Source organism: Vanessa cardui, chromosome 1 (assembly GCF_905220365.1).
Source record: "Vanessa cardui chromosome 1, ilVanCard2.1, whole genome shotgun sequence".
Lineage (NCBI taxonomy): Eukaryota > Metazoa > Arthropoda > Insecta > Lepidoptera > Nymphalidae > Vanessa > Vanessa cardui.
The window spans coordinates 9,257,807-9,279,534 of NC_061123.1; the positions used below are offsets into that span (position 1 = coordinate 9,257,807).

A 21,728-nucleotide genomic window follows, 5' to 3' on the forward strand; every position below is an offset into this window, starting at 1 on the left:
ATATCCAATTGATTACACAATCCGTGTTGTAAATCTTTTTGATGGTAATGTCCAATTATTACAACATCGTAACTACTTCGAATAACGTAGGGCTAGCGTCAAAAACTTTAAGCATTCTTTATATATGCATAATTGTTATATTGCATACACTTGGTCATTCAAATATCGTACTGAAAATGATTAAAATGTACTTTAAAAAGGCATAATCACCTTTTAATGAGACCAAAAAATTGTATTGAAAATTTAATTTGAATTTGGAGTTACAGGTCAGTCGTATGTAGAGGCTCGTTGGTGACGGGTGCCGCTGCGTTGAACCATCCAACAATAGCTTCGACGTTTAATCAAACTCTTGACACGAAATAAATAACAAAAGTGTTGAACATTTGCATTGTGGTACAATTTTCATGTGACTTTTTCGTAAAAATTTAAATATAATAATTTATCATATTTTTATATGGTAATTCTTCCGGCCTGCTAGCTAGTGCATGTGAAACAAATATACCGGTTCTTTATAGGTGAGTGTGTTTTCATTCATTTTTACGATAAATGACGACAGATTTTTTGATTAAAAATTCAAAATACACGTTTTGATCTTGTGTGTAAAATAAATTGACGCATTAACTAATTAGAATAAATAAAAAATAAATAAAATTACCGTTATAATCTATAAAATTTTACTAAACGTTTAAAAATTTGCCTGAATTTCAAAATATTGATGTTGGTGGGTTTTAGAAACCTTTTTAAAGGGCCATAGATGCAAACTAAAATCTGGTCAAATTTCTATCCCACGCTATATACCAGTATGTATATTATAAGATAAGAAACATGCAGCTTAGAGAAACCTTCATATTTAAATGTCATGATAATTATTCATTTATAAATAATATTACAAATAACTTATTTTATATTATTAATAATATTAATAAATTTATTTTTTGTAAATAGTATGCACATTTTCCATGTTCCATGTTAGCATTATTATATAAAAACTATGCTAGCTAAAAATAGAAAATGTATGTATGTAATGTATTTCAATTACATTAAAAAAAATGTAATAACTGGATAACTGGATGTTTTTTTTAATCTACACCTAATCTATTCTAAATCTAGAGTCAAAGAACGTAGCGTCATTTTTTTGTCAAGCCTATAATCATAATGATCAATTTATGATTAATGTTTTGTAATTAAATATCTATTAAAAAATATAACTAATGAGCCGACAAAAGACGGAAGATTTCGTAACTACGATTACGATTACGAAATAATTAAAAAAAAAAACTAATGACAAGTTTGTGTAACGTCATTATATTCCAATTTTTATAAAAAAATATTACAAAATGTCAATGTGAATGCATACCTATTTAATTATTTCATCGTGAAAACGAGATTTCACGCCCTAAGACCTCTGGCTCTACACGTGACTAGCCTCAAATATATTGAATGGCTAAACTAATATGAAAATCGAAATATGATTGACTAGATGTACGCATGGGTCGTTAGAAAACCGTTATGGGGTTAAAGAACATGACGAGAATAGGTCTGACAGAGTAGCCGCCTATAACCGTCTTCAATATTCAATTGTCCAATCCAATAAGACATCATATAGACGGCACGTTGGCGCTCACGACGCTAGGCGACATTTTACACTGGCCGGAAACATTTAGATACTTTCGGCTTTTTAATAAATGTCCACGACGTAGCGGAGCTGTTTCGAGAAGATTCCATTTCATTTCTTTCGGTTAGTGAGTGTTTAATTGGAATTTTATTACGGTAAAATGGAAATTTACCATCAAAGAATTTCTACCTTTCTATACTCCACTTTAAAAAAATGTAAAAGATAAGAAGCAGGTGAGAATTTATAGCGGATTTTTAACCGACTTCAAAAAAAGGAGGAGATTCTCAATTCGTCGGGGCCTTTTTTTTTTTTTTTTTTTATTTTTTATGTATGTTACCGAATTACTCGAAGATGGCTGGGCCGATTTTGACAATTCTTTTTTTGTTTGAAAGGGCATGTTTTACAGGTGGTCCCATTGTCAGGAGATCAGGATCTGATGATGGGATCCTGGAGAAATCGAGGGAACTCCTCAAATTTTATAGGCAAACCTATAGTGATTTCGGTTTTATTCGAAGTGCCTTGGTCATATGCTCACGAAAAGTGACATTTGATGAAGTGGAACTGATGATGAAGACCACAACTGGTAATCAGAACCTAGTAGTAAGTAACTATTTTACGGGTTTAGTTCTATTTCTTTAAGATAGTCGTCAAGCAATTGATGTTAGTAAACATGCCTATGATGAAGTCTAGCTGATGGTGGACTACCAGGAGAACTCCTCAATGATTAACGGCATTGCATCGGGAAAAAATGGTATTGTCTAATTGGCGATAAGCAGTTAACATTAGGCTATTGTAACTTAGGTAACGCTTAATTTGAGTTGCAGTCCACATCGTATTGAAACGGCGTTCGGTTATGTTTAGAGTCGAAAGCCGAAATGTACTGAGTATAATAAAGTGAATGACAAACACTACCAATTGTAATTATAAATAGCAAAACAACACTGAAAAGCAGTAAATAAATTTTTATAAATAAAAAAAAACCGCCTTCAAAAATGAACTAAAAAGAAAAAAATAATCAGTTACATCCATAACCAATTTACGATTTTTTAATCACCTTTTGAAGTCGGTGCCAACAAAGTAAATAAATTCCTATATTGAAATCATTTAATTTGTATCGATAGTAAGGTTTGTCTAATGGTGTCATCTATACAATAAATAGATTTAGTTTTTGTATGTATGTATTGTGTATTATGTAGGTACCTATATTAGCAATGTAGGCACCGACTTTGAGAGGTGATTAAAAAATCGTAAATTGGTTATGGATGTAACTGATTATTTTTTTCTTTTTAGTTCATTTTTGAAGGCGGTTTTTTTTTATTTATAAAAATTTATGTCATTAATGTTTCCTACCTCCACCAACCTATTTTTGAAAATCTGGAATTAGAGCGATTACATGCGTCATATAAAACATATTTTGACCAGTAATCTTTTTCTCTGATCCGTATACAAACTTGATTTGGGTGGAGAATCAATCAGTTATTCTTTAATGAGGCAGCCAATCAATTATAGACTATATGTTAACATTTAGGTGTTAGTTATCTATAGTTATTGTTATGTATCCATAATTGGTGACGTATTGCATAGTCTAAAGATTAATGATTGGTTAATTTTTTTCTTTAAATGCCAGTGTAAGTACGATGGTAATTTATCATCGGATGGCTTACGCCTACCAAATTCCAACTTAAAAGTATATTAAAAAAAATAGTTGTCACATTTAAGATTCGTAACACGTATTAAGAGTTAAATTATTACTATGATATATTTGTTTATTATAGCATGTTTTAGAGTAATGTAAAATATTATTAGTTTCACTGAAGTCGAAGTCGATATGAATCTACGGAATACATGCAACTATTGCATAGTGCAGATATTATAACAGCTTTTAAAAATAATGTTTAGTATTGTGCAATATTAGATAATAAAAACAATTCATGGTGTAGTCAAAGCAATTATTAATTAAACGTCTAACATAATTTTGATGCGCTCTACTAATATAACATTCACGGAATAATGACTTGTCTCTTGTTAGCAATATGGGTGAAAATTCCTTATAGGAATTTAAATAGCAAGTTCCGTGGTCAATGGACATTGATACTTGTAGAAACTTTACCGCTGAGTGAAAATCTGCCTTACCGCAAGATTGTAAGGCTTGTAAATATTGCTTGTCATATTTTGCTCGACTATTTTCACCCTAGATGTAATTACAGAACATATGTTATAAGTTATAACTTATTTACCGCTACTATGGGTTTTAGAGTTCTGTAGTCTGAAACAAAATCCATATTGTAATATTTTATATTATAGGTAGAGAACGAGATAGTAAAGTCTCTCCGAAATTTACAAAGGGTTTTATATATTTAATGGTTATAATGGTATAATGGTTTTTACTTTTGGCTGGAAAGTGTGGAATTAAAGAATAATCCAGATTATCGTTAAAAATATTTCTAGCTAATATAGTATAATAGCTATTCTCAGTTATTACGAAGTTAGGAGAGGCCGGGGCTGAAAGTTGCGATTTTCAAATAACATGAAATTTTGTGATGAAAATGATAATATTTCAATTTTTATCGGTCTGTCATAGTAAAGACATTTCTGCAAGTTTCTCAATATATTTTTTTTGTACAGGCATATTTTTTCTAAATTTTGGAAGGGAACATTCAACCCCACTTTTAGGGCAAATTGTGCCACTTGGACATTGTAGTTAGGTAGTAAATTATTACTTGACTCATTGATGTCACATTTAATAATTCTATGTTATAAAAATATCATTGATACGTTGAATGTTAACCTACACTATCCTTGGGTAAATATTATATAGCTTAAAATTATCCTTTTTAAGGTATTTACCCAAATTGCAAGATATCAGATACATGGTATCTCAATTAAGAGGAAACGCTATATTCCTTAGATATTTATTTTTATAAAGCAGATGTACATTAAGCTATTTGCGTATTTTCGTTGAATATAAAAATATAAGGAAGAAGAAATTCTAAAATGACAATTATGTGGTATTTGTTTAAGAAATAAAGTTATTGTATGTGAAACTTCCGGGTTTATATAGCTCCTCAGTATTAGCTTCGAAAGCGCGAGGACCAAAAAAACATTTGATAACGATAGCATAATAAAGTAAATGATAAAAACAACTAACTATAGCCAAAACTTAACATTATCACAATATGAAAGTCTCATACCAATCGGCTTAGTGGCCTGCTTTTAGGTTAATACTAAAAATGACACTAAAGTTATACAAAATATACATACAACCTTGACTATAGGTGTGATAGTTATATAAATTTTATTTAGAAAAGATACTTAAAGTTATCGATTGACGAGTCTAGTCATTGGTAACTCTACACGAGGTCGTTGACGTGTTGACAGCTTAGTGTTTGTTACAAAACGTTGTTTTTTTTTTAGGGTTCTGTGACATGGATAATGAAATACATAGGTATGTGTCTAAACGTTCGTTTTGTTATTCTAATCTGGAAAAAAAAACGTAGTTCTAGAGTATGTACTATAACTCCAATGTATGCAATATCTAAATTTTCTTTAAAGGTCTGCAGCAGCAAATATTATTCGAAATTCTTTTTCTACTGATGTAATTAGTCTAGTTATAGTCTTATATAGATCGATAGACGTCTACGTTACTTTTTTTTGGGTTCTCTAGTACATAAAATCTAAATTATTTTATTTCCATCTGGAACCCATAAAGCAAGCGCCCTTCATCACAAGAGACAATCCGATTCAGAAGCCCAATTTGTGTGTCTATTTCACAAGTTATGGCGAGTGACACGATTTTCTTATTATTAAATGTGTTCTTACTGTACCTACTTTCTCAACCTTTATGATCTGATGTGAAAAAATCAATATCGTAAAGTTGACCTATGTTTTAAATAAATAATAATAATAATATTTTACAAGTAACCATTACTTAAATATTTAATACGTAAGTTATGTATGTCCATTAAAATTTTTATTCAACAATTTTAAAAATTAAGAAAATATTTTTTTCTACATTTGTTACATTTAATCAAAAAGTGATAAAAAAAATTACTGCGGCATTGAATTTTATATTTTTTAAAAAAGGAATCGAAGGTAATTAAGTTCATAATAAAATGAGGTTATTGTAGCAGGCAATACGAAAACTTGAAATTGAATTACGTTAAAGCATATTTCTTGTAAAGAGAGACGTTGTAGATAAAGAACATTTATTTATTCGGGCATTCCATTTTAAATATTTTTGCACACATTTTAGATTACACCAAAGACTTGAATGTTTACAATTTTAAAGGGATTGTGAAAAATGAATCAGTACTTTTGTTTAATTATGAAATCAAAACAAAAAATAGACAATTCTCCATTAAATAAACTTGTCTAACGTTAATATACATATATAACGTTTTAAAATGTTCCATCTGTATCTGTCATGTTTCTGGCCACCGGTATTATCTATCTATTTATCCTGCAAAGTCTGTCTGTAGATATTTACTATAGATTTTTTTTTAACAAAATCACATTGCAACAATGTACAATACCAAGAATGCTTTGTGGTTAGCTGCCAACCGGTCATGAGTAGATGAAAAAATATATCCAACAAATGATCTCAATTGACATGTCTATAGGCCGGATAACCATTGAGTGGGAGATGGTAACCACATAAGATTACATTAAATATTTCAAATCGAACTATAAGTCACGCGAACCTCACAGTCACGCTAGTCAATCGCGCACCTTTTTTATAATAAAGTATAGTTTATTTTTTAAATTATATTGAATTTCTATTAGCTGCCCTTTCAACTTAACGTGAGGAATTAATTAATTATTTCAAAACAAATAATTTTATAAATATATCATTAATATTTATATATACATTTATAAAGATAATGTGATCTTAAATTTAGGTAATTAATATTGTAATTATATGTACAATGTGTATTTAATATTCATCATTTGTCTAAACATTTTGTAATAGAGAACGATTCATTTAAATTTTATGTGTGACAGCCCTAGACCACCGGTGTATGGGTTTAATCTACGGCTTTACTTGATTCGTTAATCCATACTGCGTTTCTTTTTCGAATGTCAGTTCAATGATAACTAAAAGAGAATCTCGTTCAACAAAACCTTCACATCACATCACTAACATCTGTCATCTTATTTTGTTAATAGGGAAGCTTAATATTATATGGAATTTGTTATTATATCTATCTATGTCAAATGTGAAAAAGCACGATTCGAAACGCATATACAATCATTTCACAAATTAACTCCCTTTTAAAAAAAAATACTATTATTTATGTTAATTTTTTTCCGCAGTGCAAATGACGTAAAATCAAAATGAAGGATCTCGGCCTTAAGATCCCCACGCGTAACGTCCTCACGGGCGCCGTCGTGAACTGGGAGGATGACGAGATGGCGGGACTCGGTGACACGCCTGAGAATCTCACGCTGTCATGGAAAGACCTATCAGTGTACAGGAAGAAAAAGATCCAAACAAGTATATGGAGATCGGCGATATATGAAGAAGTGAAAGTACTGCATGGAGGTAAGACATAGTATTATTTATTTTTACTTGTCACTATTAAGGGTTGGCAATCCATCATAAATAGTTTCAAAAGTAATTTAATTACTGTGTTTATTTTTTAACAAATAAACGCTGCGACATTGTTTAGCGTATACTGTCCCGTGATTAAAGATTAAAAAAAGTTGTACATTCTATTCCTTTTCATTTTATATTAATATATACGTTTTCAAGGTAAATTTATTTCTCAATAATATTAATGCATATTTTAAACGACTTTAAGAAAATCTTTAATCACCTTTTTACGAAACACATTAAGAATAGAAGAAAATGTCATAATAAACGATCAATGATAATAAGAAATGATTTAATAACGTTTAAATGAATACTTCAATTTATATTTAATCGGACTAATTATGATAGTACTAGAATTAAGAATAGTTAATGCTCGGAAACATAAAACACATAAAAGGTAGTATGAGTTATATATTAGTCAAAAATTGTTCTATTATTTCATTATTGTCACATATTATACATATATACAATTTAAAACTTTCTTTTATAGAAAAAAAAATCAATAAATACAATTTCTCGCGTCAACTAAACAAATGTTTTACTCATATTGCTTGATCCCTATTAAAAACAATTAAGAAATGCATGAACGATCAATTCAGGTGTTTTAATTGTATTCTTAAACGTTTTATTGTTTACTTGGTCTACGTTTGGTGTAATTATAATAAATTGATACCCACATGAATTTTGTAATTCTTTTTTATCTTAAGCAGCGATAGCAGTGTGACTAAGATATTAAAATACATTTAAATAAGTGGAACTTAATAATTTACCAACTCAGAATTCAAATGTTAAGTTACCTCGGAATTAAGTGGACTGTCGTTTTGTAATATGAACTGATTATAAAGTCGAGAGAGACCAATGAGACGAGTTTAATGATAAGTAATATGTATTTTATGGTTTGTCAATGAGATTCCTACGATTTACTTAATCGCTTCAAGTTATTCCAAGGCTGTTTACACATTATAATAACAAAAGTTGAGTTCACGTATAATAATATTAAAAATAATAACAATAATAACGTCTAGCTATACTATTATACATTGCAATAGATGTTTATTTACATTAATAATCAAGAGTATCTCTTACTGTTTTTTGGTATAATTAGGTGTATATTACCATTGGTTTTGTTTGTGTAACTTCAAAGCTGAAACTTATGTAAACATTATATATTTATATAATAATAACGTTTTCCAAACATTTCGTTCAATCGGTCAATTAGTGATTGTTTCTAATAGATATACACAATATATTTATCTTATTAACGTATGTGATGATATGATATAAATTTTAAACTATATATATTTATAGACAAAATCTCTCATGTGTTTGGAATATTACCGAAACAAGCAATATATAAAATAAATATGAATAAACACAATTAAATTAAATTTGACGAATTGCATTATTAAAAACAATAGATTGTTAAATATTTTTAGTTGAAATGAATATATAATAAATTTTAAAATGACTGACGCATAGTCTGGTTGGATGATTTGGCTGATGCCCCCAATTTGATGCTATACTTCACAGCAGATATACACAATGAAAGGATTTTTACAATTAATCTCCTATTCGTGTTAAATGGAGAATGAAAGTCAGGGCCGTATTTAGGGGAGGGCAACCGGGGCAACTGCCCTGGGGCCTCCACATTAGTGGGGGCCACAGTTTTCAGCAAGTTAACAAATACCGAGATATAGTCCAATTATAATAATGTTATTATTTAATATTTTAAAAGTTACCGATACAAGTAAATAAATCATAGCTTACTGATTGAAATAAAAAAAAAAATTAATTCATGATAATATAATTATTATAATGTTTGTTCACGCTTCTGTTTGTCTAGGGCCCCCACTGCTTGTGGTTGTGGCCCGGGGGCCTCCAGACCTTTAAATCTGGCTCTGATGAAAGTTAATATGGATATTCGTCATGCTTCTATAGATATTGTATAAAAGGGATAAGATAAGATTGTAAAAACAGTTTTCAAAAATAATCGCTCAAGAGAATTGAAGTGGAAATGATGTATTTCATATTCCAAATATGAAAATTGGTATGTAGGCAAACCGGATTACAAAAAAACTCTAAAGCAGAAGAGGTCGATTTCTGTACAATGTTTCTGCTAGGATATTGAATCAAGTATACGACTTGTAATTTAATAAGTGTTCTATCGCTCGAATCGTATTTGATATAAAAACTTTTTGGTTGAGCTGCATTTTATATTAAAAAAGATTACAAATAAAAAAATAATAAGTTACCAGCACAAGTGGTTTTTAAATGAGGTGAACAGAAACCACTTAAGATAATTATTATTGCCTCGTCAGCACTATACTTCTAGCGTGGAAACATAATTGCGAACTGGTTTCAAAGGAATTATATGGCATATATGCGACACTATCATTATAGATCGGGTAGTTAATAATATAATTATTGTCTTGTACTTATAAATATAATAAAGATATTGACTTAATATCAGACTATATAATCAATTGCCAGACGTGAATTTCTGGCTCAAATCTGTGTCTCCAAATTAAAAACTATTTCAGTGATCCTTTGGGAAACAATTGTTTTTCTAAATTGTGTTTGTGCTATGTGTCCTCGTGATTTTTGAAGCAGTCATTTATCTGAAATTATTTAACAACACGCGCCTCGATTGTTTGGTTCAATTACAAAAGTCAATACATAAATAATATTTATAATAATAAAAAAAGGAATAACTTATAAACGTTTCATTTCTAAGCAAAAACCAATTCTAAAAGGAGAATTTTAAGGAAATATTTCGAACTCATCCCATAACGCTAGTGTTGTTCTATGAGTACATGGAGAAGAATTGTTCTGAATTCGTTAAGTTTTCTTCACCACTAAGCACAAGAGAATTATAAAAGACAAATGAAGAACATAAAAAATCAATGTTCATTGTTCGGACTTTTTCCACGACCTTCAGTTAAGATCCAGGTGCGTTATCCATTGGACTATCTTGACTTTAAAATATAATTTAATGCTAATTTGTTTCTTATTTCCAGTAAGCGGAATCGTCTCGTCCGGCAATTTGGTGGCTTTAATGGGTTCAAGGTGAGCGCTTAAGATTCATAATTAACAAAGATTATATAATTATGAATACATAAATTGACACGGTGTATATATCATATCTTAACGCCGAACAAACAAAATAATAAAAGTCGTTAATTTATTTTAGAGTTTTTGTAAGGTCGAAGAGACATATTAATGGCCTGATAAATGTGCACTTTATATGTTACTATATTCATATAAATTGCATTATTTGTTTTAGTGAAAATAAAACTACAGTCTTTGTAGATAACCACGATTTGTCTGTCTACACAAGCATAACATTTAAACTACATCATTTGGCTATAAGGGTTTGGAGCCTTTCGCCTTTTTCTTATTTGATAGAAGGAATGTTGCCTAACCTAAAAAAGAACCAACGATGATAAAACCCTGACAAAAAATAACGAATGCATAATTAAGGTGTAGGACCGTCATACTGTATTCATACTGATAAATTGTCCGCTCGACCTAATGTAGGCTGGATCTTACGTCAACACAATTAATCATAAAATGTCTATCCAGTTCGTCTACTTAAATGCATTACAGGACACGGGTCTACTAATTTATACCAGAATCATTATTACCTTGATCAAAATAAATTATCGTCTGAGCTAGCTTACTGGACACCAAATCTTGGTCTTAGCTTGTGTTTGAGATTATTTTTTTCTTCGCTGTCCTTTAAACCCATCTGACATAACGTCCATCTAGCTGCATATTGAATTAATCTAAATGCATACTTAACTTAACCCAATTATGGTGTTTGTTTAACGAAGCGTGAATGAATGAAGTATGATACGTATACATTTATAATTATTACGTCGTAAAGCAGACAGGCTTCTCTTTGCCTGTAAGAAACATAAATCTACATAACGCTCAAAGCTGCATTATCCATTAGGTAATGTAGGGCACTATCTAAGGACTTAATATTTAAAGGCAGATATTTTGTCCTGTTCGATTAGGTGATGAAATACCTTCTTAAGAAAGTAAAGACTTTGAAAAATTAATGAAATTCTTTGGTGGTAGAATAATCATTATTTTAGGAAGCTAAAAAAGTCTCTAAAAAGTGGCTCTTTACCATTTTCTATCTAACCAGAAGAGACGTAGTTAATCTGGTTCTGGTGAAACTTACTATTCTATTGGAAATTACGAAAAAATCATAAATCTGATGATTTAAATAAAATTATGAGCTAATAAAACATTTGACCTTAATAAACTTAGATAAATAAAATACCAATGAAGACAGTTTTAATGTGTATCTCAAATGCTTAACCACACTTAGAAGTCACGAAATAAGTCCAAGCTAAAATAATAATTTTAATATGATAAAAAGTTTCTAAATATTTATTTATATTTTAACCAATTAGGTATAGAAAACATATTATAACATGAGCAGAAAGATTAAATCTGAAACTTGTTTACGTATTCGAAAGTGAAACATCAGAAACTTACTCGAACATACAAATAAGTAATGCTGGCTTTCGTTAATAATAGTAATTATTATAATTATTATGTAAAAGTCACAAGTTGCTTTACGTGTTCAGCGACGAGATTCGAGTTTTTTATCTCAGCTACAGGACGCATAAACTAGGGTCGGGCCAAATATTCTTATTAAACCCATTTAATTGGGATAAGCTTTCGAAGAAATGCCGAACGAATTTCCAATAAAACGGTACCCATGCACACACCATATATGACGTGTTACAAGAATCATACCTCATCTTACAAGCATACAAGTTTAGGAATTATTTTTATAAGTAATTTTCCTAACAACATCCCTTTACGAATTGGTCTTTTTCAATGGTATATCTTATGTTGTATTTTTCAATATTTTATATTCACAAGGTTGCAATCATAAATAATATTACATAGTAAGCAAATCATACTAAATATTCGGCACATCAAAATATATACTAATATTTCAATATATTCGATCAAGATCGTGTTAAGGCCGACTAGTTCAGCCCTTGAGAATAACCTTAATATATAATTATGTATAAAATAGTGTTTTATACCTTATCCGTGTTTTAGTTTTATTGTTAACTTTAAAAAACTTTTCTATTGATCAGTGGGGCCGGCAAGACCACTTTACTGGCGGCCATCAGCCGTCGAGATAAGAGCGCGATGTCGGGTTACCTGATGTTGAATGGGCGTCTAGCTGGAGCCGAGCTCATTGCCCGCATCTCTGGCTTCGTACCGCAAGAGGATTTGTCTATCGACGATTTGTCCGTTGCTGAACACATGGAGTTCATGGTGAGTGACCTCTCCGATATGTCGAATAAAGAAATGTGTGTTTTCATATCTCTTGAAGAGTAATTTGTATGTGAGATTTCGTTGAAGTCTTTTTATTAAGTTTTACGAATAATTTTGGATTTATCTACAAAGAACTCAGTTATCGCTTAAGACTGATGTCTTATTAATTAATTTTGTTACGTCAATTATCATAAATATACTATATACTAGGGCATTTTTCTTACTTTTTTTTAATTCGCGTAAGAAACTACTATTCCGATGGATATGTTACTTTCATGTTATAATATCAATAACTAATAACTTTTTTAATGTAACCCTACTGGGTTTAATAAAATTAATTAAATTCAAGAAATACTTTTTTTATCCCATTAAGTAATATTATAGTAATTTGAATCTATGAAGCCGATTTAAAAAAAGAAGAAGGTTTTATGTGGTTAAACTTTTTCATGCGTATGCGTAGGGCCGATTTCGATGTTCCTTTTTATGGTCCCATAAAAAACGAAAACTTTATCGGATTATTATTTTGTCTTTTTGAGCATCACAGCCTATTCTCCAATTTCACTTAACAAAAATAGTTGAGAAACTGTACTCATATAATACTAAACATTTAAACAAAAACTTTAATTAGATGACATACGACCGTGATTTAATTGTGTTAAATTAATATTGATTACATAACTAGCCGTGCATGCGACCTTGTACGCGTTTGAATTGAAAAAATATATATTGTAGCCTAAGTTACAGTTAAGTTACTCCCTATTATATCAGTTATCTGCCAACGAAAGTCCTGTCAAAATCGGTCTTGCCGTTCCAGAGATTAGCCGTCACAAACAGACAGACAGACATACCGACAAGAATTCTAAAAAATGTTATTTTGGTATATGTACCGTGTATAAATACAAATACATTGAATAAAAAGGGCTATTTTAATTTTACGAACAGACACTCAAATTTTATAACATGTAAATAGATTAAATAATTTACAAAATTTAAAACACGAAGAGGCAACCAGATATATAATAAATTAATTAATGTCCTACTTACTAGTATTTAAATATTATTGATCTATAAACAATAAGTTTATGAGTGAAAAGAAATGACTACAAGAACAGTAACGGTTACCCTATTATTAAAAAGTAATTATTGTACATATATCATTTCGTTAATATAGTTGAAAGGCATCTTGTAAAACCCGTCAGGTGAGTATGTATGACACAGAATCCCTATTTTATGTCATAAATACTTACCTTACTCAGATACCTTACATACATCCCTATGTAAGGTATCTTTATATAATTATTGAAGTCATAAATAATTACCTGTGCTTATTTAACATTCATGGAAGTGTACGCATAACGAGTTGGCCAATAAAGACATTAATAAACAGAGTCGTCCTTGAAAATCTAGGAACTAAATAAAATTACAGCAAGCAACATAATTGCAGTCTAGAAATAGTTTCAAGTTGTTACAAGTATTCATTTCAACCGGTTTTCGAGTTGTCGTTTGCTTGTTTTCAAAAGTATAATGAAAACGAAAAGTTATATTAACATAATTAATGAGAAGCCTCAAAGATGAACTCTCAATAAATTATGCCGTTAGACGTCGTTGTTTTAACAATTAGGCGCTTTTGAATCGTGTCGTATAATCAGATTAACTATTAAACGTCATTGAAACCGAAGATAGCGGTTTTTCCATTCTTTTCTTTAGCGGTTTCTTAAGCATAGTAATCCTCGAAATACGACCTCCGTGATCGACTAGTGTGTACACCGGTTTTCATGGGTACTGTCAGGTCCCGGGTTCGATTCCCGGGCGACTCAATGTAGAAAATTTCATTAGTTTCTATGTTGTCTTGGGACTGGGTGTTGGTAGTACCGTCGTAACTTCTGATTTTTCATGACACAAGTGCTTTAGCTACTTACATTGGGATCAGTTTAAAGTATGTGATGTTGTCGAATATTTATAAACCCGTATATTTTAAATATTGTCAGAATAAAAAGAGACTTTCGTTGTATATATACTGTACCTAGAAAATTTATAAACACGTATACATATGCAATGTAGAGTATGTAAACATGTAGAAAGTATTCATCACTATACTATAACCATATATATATATATATATATAAATATTGATACAGCGACGTGAAACCAAACCTTTGACCGCAAAATATACGTAAGTTATACTGTTATTATATAATAAAATGTTATATTAGATTAATTTGCATCCAAAACAATCAATTCAATTCCTTAATGTTAATTAAGGAATCAAAGATATTGATTTGCAAAATGTTGCCAGATTATTAATTATTATTAATGTGTATATGATCTGTAAATCAAATCAATTAATGACCTGCTTTGAAGTAAAAATATCAAGCCAGGAGCAGACCAATGTGTTGGTTCATTTACCTTCATTAAATGTCTTGATTGACATAATGATAAATAAAATAAAAAAACTACGTTAAATTATATTGTTTGAACTTGCTTAATTAAAAGCATAATAATATTTAAATTGGATTTTTCGAAATTGAATTACACAACTTTTAAGAAAAAAAAAAAATATATAAATTCTTAATGGAATTCTCAAAGAGATAAAAATTAAGTACATTTTTCAAAAATAAAACGAGCGTAACCCAAAATGTCGTTTTTTAATTTCGTATTTTTTATTTCCTTTATTTCGATTAAGACACAATCTGACTTACCTGTTTTATAGTCGTATTTCGTAAAACTTATTTAATATTATTAATAATTCATTCATTATCGAACATACATCATATCGATCTTTTATATTATACTACCTCATCAGTTTCAGGATCTGTGCTGAAACTATAATCTATGTCCGCTTCGGCTTTAAAGTAACTTTACCTATGTGTTGTATAAATTTATATTATTAATAATTAATAATCATAGTCAAAAGAATGTTATGAACAGCTATAAGAATCTTCGTAATCTGCTTAACAGTAAACTATTTTTGGGATGTACGTAGTATCTATAAAGATTTACTAATTAGGAATACAGTTATGAATGTATATAAAATATTAAAAAAACTGATCCTAACGCTATTACAGGTAATTCTTAATGATTGAATCTGTCTTCTTTTTTCCTATGGGAGCGTATTTTTTACTAGTTTTTATTAAATTTAACCTGTTAGTATGAGTGGGCGATAAGTCGCTTAAATCTTGGAACCAGTTTCACACAACAGATTGAGTGAGATAATACAGCACTGTAGACAGATTTGTTGCAGGTAACAGTACTATTTAGTATGCTATATTTTTTTCTTTTTATATATGGATTGAACAAAAAATCAATCTTATAAGGTTTGTGTATTTAATAACTTACGTATTTTTATTTGCCCTTTTCGACTAACAGACGAGACAGAACATTTTCGATTTGATTGTTGTATATCATACCTAACTTTATGCCAATTTAAATGTAATAGAAGTAAGTATTGAAATTACAGTGTAGTTAATAGTAATTATACGGATAAATACGGATAGACGAACTTTAGATAATTGCAATGATTAATAGAATTCGGCACAGACTAGTTGACTCAAATATAATTGGTTATATTTTATAATAATTACAGATATGATTAATAAAGTAAAAAGCCAAAATTCTACGAATTTGTAATCAATCAGGACTAAATAATTATGTATAACTTCTCGGACATACTAAATGAAGTGCAAAGATGTAATAATAATTATTAATAATGTAAGATGAAAACTATTATTTCCTTTTTGTTGATAAGAATCTACAATGAGTTTCGTGCGTGATCGAATGTACCGTTTATGTCTTTATATATAATATAAATAAAAAATTGATATATCTCTGTTTCTTACCATCGATTTTTTGTAGATATTTGAGACATATACAAATCGTTCTTATACACAACAGTTAGTTCAGTTAGTATTTTTTTGCCTTCGAATAGTTCGGGACCGACAAATTTCTTTCAGACATACATTAACATAGCCCATTTATCATATGTCATTCGTTATTAAGCTATATATGTCAGATACATACAACAACGTTGAATATTTTGTTAAGTAAGAGGTGAACAAATGTACCGATAATATTTTATTATAAGTAGGTAATACGATGTTTAATCGTCTCTATAATTCAGTCTTTCCTTAAACTATAATCACAATGTTATTATTAATTGCATATTAATCGAATAATTCTTAGCCATAATCTACAGAAAAAAAAACAAACATACAAATAGAAAATCTAAAATAGAACGATGATCGATAGTTCATACTCCAAAGGTAATTAAACTAATGAACCATAGCGCTTAGCGGATCGGAGCTTTGAAATATCAAATGTAATGTTTGGTGGTTTTTTTACTCAATGGTTCGATTAGAATAATTATATGATCAGCTTGACAGACTGCCTCGTTGATTTATTGGCTAGATAGAGGCTGCAAACTCCGAGAGATTGGGTTCAAAACGCAAGTCGGAACGATATAGCTAATGGGTTAGTGTTCGTCAAAGTATTCGTGTAGCAACCCGGACGTTAGAAATGTATACAACAACAACAACAACAGCCTGTGAATTCCCACTGCTGGGCTAAAGGCCTCCTTTCCCTCTGAGAAGAAGGTTTGGAACATATTTCACCACGCTGTTCCAATGCGGGTTGATGGAATACACATGTGGCAGAATTTCTATGAAATTGTCACATGCAAGTTTCCTCACGATGTTTTCCTTCACCGCTGAGCACGAGATGAATTATAAAGACAAATTAAGCACATGAATCAGCGGTGCTTGCCTGGGTTTGAACCCGCAATCATCGGGTAAGATGCACGCGTTCTAACCACTGGGCCATCTCGACTCATCAACGTATACAATAACGATATTCGAAAAGCACGTAATTCCATTGGTACCTTTCTGATGTCGGATTTGCTGTCACTTGGGTATATGAGAGTGACAGACTGAACAAACAGACAGAAGATACACCTTTATGGTTACTATACGGTTACTGTTCTATAAATACATCCTCCGTATTCAGCTTGTCTTCCTTGAGATTGACCTCCATAGTGAAAATTGGTCAGGAGGACGGCATCATGATTATATTATTTTAATAATCTAGTATTTGGTTACATAATATTTTTATTTATAGAAATATTTAAATAAAGTTGATATCCGTAATATAATAAACGGCGACATTTTTAATATCTTAACAGATTATAGATATTGGTGTATTAATAAGGTTATATTTTTTATTTGTCCCTGACTTGGTCTAAGAAAAGATTGACATGTTACGCCTCATTCCACGTGTAAATGTGTCAGTTTTTTTTGTTTAAAATTGTGATTACGTGTTAAATTAATTAAGCAGAATATAAACTTAATGCATGTAGCCAGCGGCTAGTTGAACGTAATAAAAATATGTCTAAAATATATAAAGAAAATATACCTATACATTTATGTTACAAATTTTCAAGTATTTTTATAAACGCTCAATGTATTTTTATAATTAACTAACAGAACAGAACAAGATATGAAAAATAAAACCAACACAAACAAACAAAATTAAAAAAAGTTCCTCTTTTTAACTATAAGCCTAAATCTTATTGTTTGAATTCCAAATATCACAGATCCCTATGCTATCAATAGGAATAAAACAATAAAAACTTAGCCGCAGTCTGCATCTAATTAAAATTAACCTTTGATTTCCAATTTATCACTTCAGTGACTGCGGTTAGCTGTACATAGAATATGATAATTAATTGAATCAGAGACAAATACTTCTCTTTAGAATACATGTAATATGTATTATTTCGATATACTCACAATTCTAAAACTGTAATTTAAGTTTGAATGATAATGTATTAAAAATTAAAAGAAATACAACTTACTCGACATTACAGTAACTTCAAAATTAATTATGAAAATCAAATGCAAAAAATTTGTTGTACGCTTACAATACGAAACACCACTTCCATAGTTCTGGTTTTCATTTATAAAGACTATGTAATTGCGATAAGACATGAAGTTCAGAAAATGCCAACATTATTGATTCAGAATCTAGATTTCTTAATACAAATTTGAGTACATAGTTTATTGTTTTTTATATCATTAAGAATGCGCGCACTGAAAAAAAAATGATAATAATATAATGCCTTATGTTTTAGTCAATAACAGAAAGTTAAGAAAAAAAATCCCTTAATCGTTAATAAATAAAATACATTTAGATACTTCAAATTCTTATTAGCAAATGTCACAGAGATCATTTTATTACTTAATGGAAAAAACACGTAACATTATTAGACGAATATCATATTCCCACGAATCTTGAAATTAATTATTAATGATATAAAAAGCGTAGAGTCTGTTCAGATTAGGAGAGGATTAAACGAGTTTATTTGCATAATAAATCTGTTTGATGTTCCAAAACTACTATCGACTTCATCAGATATTATTTTAATTTAATAAATTCCGTAATGAGATCGATAGCTTTATAACTAAGTCAAAAAATATATCCGTAAAAAATGAATTATAATAAAATAAAAAAAGCGATCCCACAAAGATTATCTTTTATGGATCTCATCAAAGATATTGACAAATTAGATTAAATTTAAAAAAAAAACTGTCAGAAACAGTTACAAGAGACGCTTGTCTTCCTTTGAATATAAAAATAAATTATCAATATCCTTTGATGTAGTAAATAATTATTCGCCAGTTCCATACAGATGATTAGGCATTTGCTAATTAGCGATAATAGTAATTTTATCATGGATTTATGGGATCAACACGAGATATCCCGACAGTAATAATTAAATCGAACAACATTCTTATTAAATATTTCGACGAATTGAAAACCTTCGCCTTTTTATTGACGGTTATAAAATGCACTAAAATTGCCTTCTTAGAAAAATAGACATAAGACTTCTTAGAAATAAGATAATCATAAAAGTTATTTTAAGTGAGGTCGTAAATAATAGCTCAAGACCCGTGTAACGTTTGAAAATTTATAAATAGATACCAAAAATTTATCTTATAATACTATTAAGTTCATCTATGTAAATTTTATTCTAATCAATTTAGATTATCGATTTACATACTTATAAAACGTTACAATACGCAAATATAACAAGTTCTGCGACTGGTTTTTTTTTTAAATATCTGCTGGATTAAAAGGGACCAATTCTACTAACAAAATGTGAATTTACCGCAATCGAAGTAAAATTAAAACGTATTCAATCACGAAAGTTTTGCACGTTAACCGCTGATAAACACTATTTGTGGTATCTCCACGATTTAAGACCATTGCTGCCACAGATAATTCGTAGGTTGCAGTTCCGCGGTAAATTGAAAACTAAAGCCAAATTGGCATCAAAAAAGCATGAAGTGCTCAGCATGGCAAGACGGAACTCTTCGTCTTCCCATTGCCAAAAACTATACAAGGAGTACTGCTCTCATCTCTGGGAGAGTGTTCCCCATAGCCAGCTTCTGCCATTTGACCGAATTCAACGCCGAACGGTTCGGTTGTAATTATAATGATAATATTAATTGACTCCTCTAACTGAATTCCTGCGGTTTTAATATTCTGTACTTTAATTATCCGCTATAGACTTATTACTATAAAATTTTAAAATAAGTTTTGGTTTTGACTATAACCGTTTGGTTCCAGTCCCATAGATATACTATGGCTGACGTTAGATTGAGATGGAAGGTCTCTTAGCCGTTATAATTTAGTGGAATTTCCCCCCGTACAATTATAGTTTTAGCATTCCTCGTAAGTTTTCAACCGACTTCCAAAAGGAGGAGGTTATCAATTCGTCTGTATTTTTTTTTTTTTTTTTTTTTTTTTTTTTTTTTTTTTTTATGTTTGTTACCTCATAACTTTTCACTGGGTGGACCGATTTTGATAATTTTTTTTTGTTTGAAAGGTAGTGCTTCCCGTGGGGTCCCATTTTTTTATTTTTTTTTCCGATGATGGTATCCATGTGAAAACGACATAAGTCTTAAATTTGCATTATGTATATGCGCGACAAATAGGTGAATAACTGAAAATCACGTTAACCAATTTTGATAATTCTTTTTTTATTATAAAATATATACTTCTAGGGTAATTTGATGAAAGTTTGGTAAGGTTCTGAGCACAGGATCCATGACAAAGTAACGGAACGGAAGGGAACGGAACAATTCTGAGGAGCACGTTAGCGATACTCGGTCGAATCTTTTATTTATAGGTTATTTGGATATTTGAGTCACTTTCCGTAATGTGGTTATGTTTATGTAATTATCATAGTCGAATATTATAATCAACTAGCTACCCACCCCGGCTTCGCACGGGTGCAATACTGATACTAAATATACTACAGAATTTGTTTATATACGACATCACATCGCAAACTTCTAAAATTATCAGTGTTTCTTTACTATATTGTTCATGTATTATATACACAAACCTTTCCCTTGAATCACACTATCTTTTAAAAAAAAACCTCATCAAAATCCGTTGCGTAGATTTAAAGATATAGGGACAGAGAAAGCGACTTTGTTTTATACTATGTAGTGATGGAACTCCTATACGGCTCGCAGTTAGGTTGCGATATGGGGCAGAATTTCTTACTATCTTTAATCAAATTTTGTGTATGTGATGTGATGTCATATGATGTCCGAAATATAGTTGGCCTTTTTCAAAGTTTTTTTGCTGAGTTCGATTACAGCTCTTTCGAGGGATCCTTGTAGTTTACGCCGCGTGACGTATTAAATCCGCATTTTCGAAAGTCTATTTTTGCTTTATTCGCAAGTTTCCTTTGAAATTGTCCTCGAAGTAGTTTCTTACTCATATAAACGGAATGCTTAATCTATCCATATTAAAAAATTAGTTAGTCAACATCAGCTTCGCTTAAAATCAAAAAATAAATAAAATTTTAACAAAAAGAAAAACCGACTTCAAACAAAACACTATTTTAAAACAAATGAATATGCACGAAAAAGTAATAAAAATAATTGCGTATTCAACATATTTTTTAGAGTCTTCCTAAGTTAAATGAAATCAAAAATATTAGACTACTTATAAGTCGATTAACGATTATATCATGTAGTTATAATTATTGTTATATTTGGAGTCGGTGTCAGCCAATAAAACCCAACAGTATATCTATCAAAAAACAATACGAGAATACTTTAACAAATATGTTTTTTACAAATTACCTTTTACACAATAATATACTGGATCAATCAAGGGGCTCGTATCGCTTCTTTCTTTTGA

The 21,728-nt window shown here is 30.1% G+C and overlaps 1 protein-coding gene across 1 annotated transcript in view; it reads left to right on the forward strand.

Annotated features, from left to right (window-relative positions):
- Window positions 1-272: 272 nt before the first annotated feature.
- LOC124532917 (protein scarlet-like) overlaps window positions 273-21,728 on the forward strand; it is a 30,269-nt gene continuing 8,813 nt past the window's right edge. The window contains exons 1-4 of the mRNA XM_047108038.1: window positions 273-515; window positions 6,929-7,157; window positions 10,226-10,274; window positions 12,335-12,518. Coding sequence (XP_046963994.1) covers window positions 6,950-7,157; window positions 10,226-10,274; window positions 12,335-12,518 — 441 coding nt within the window. The 5' untranslated portion in view covers window positions 273-515; window positions 6,929-6,949. The remainder of the gene's footprint in view (window positions 516-6,928; window positions 7,158-10,225; window positions 10,275-12,334; window positions 12,519-21,728) is intronic.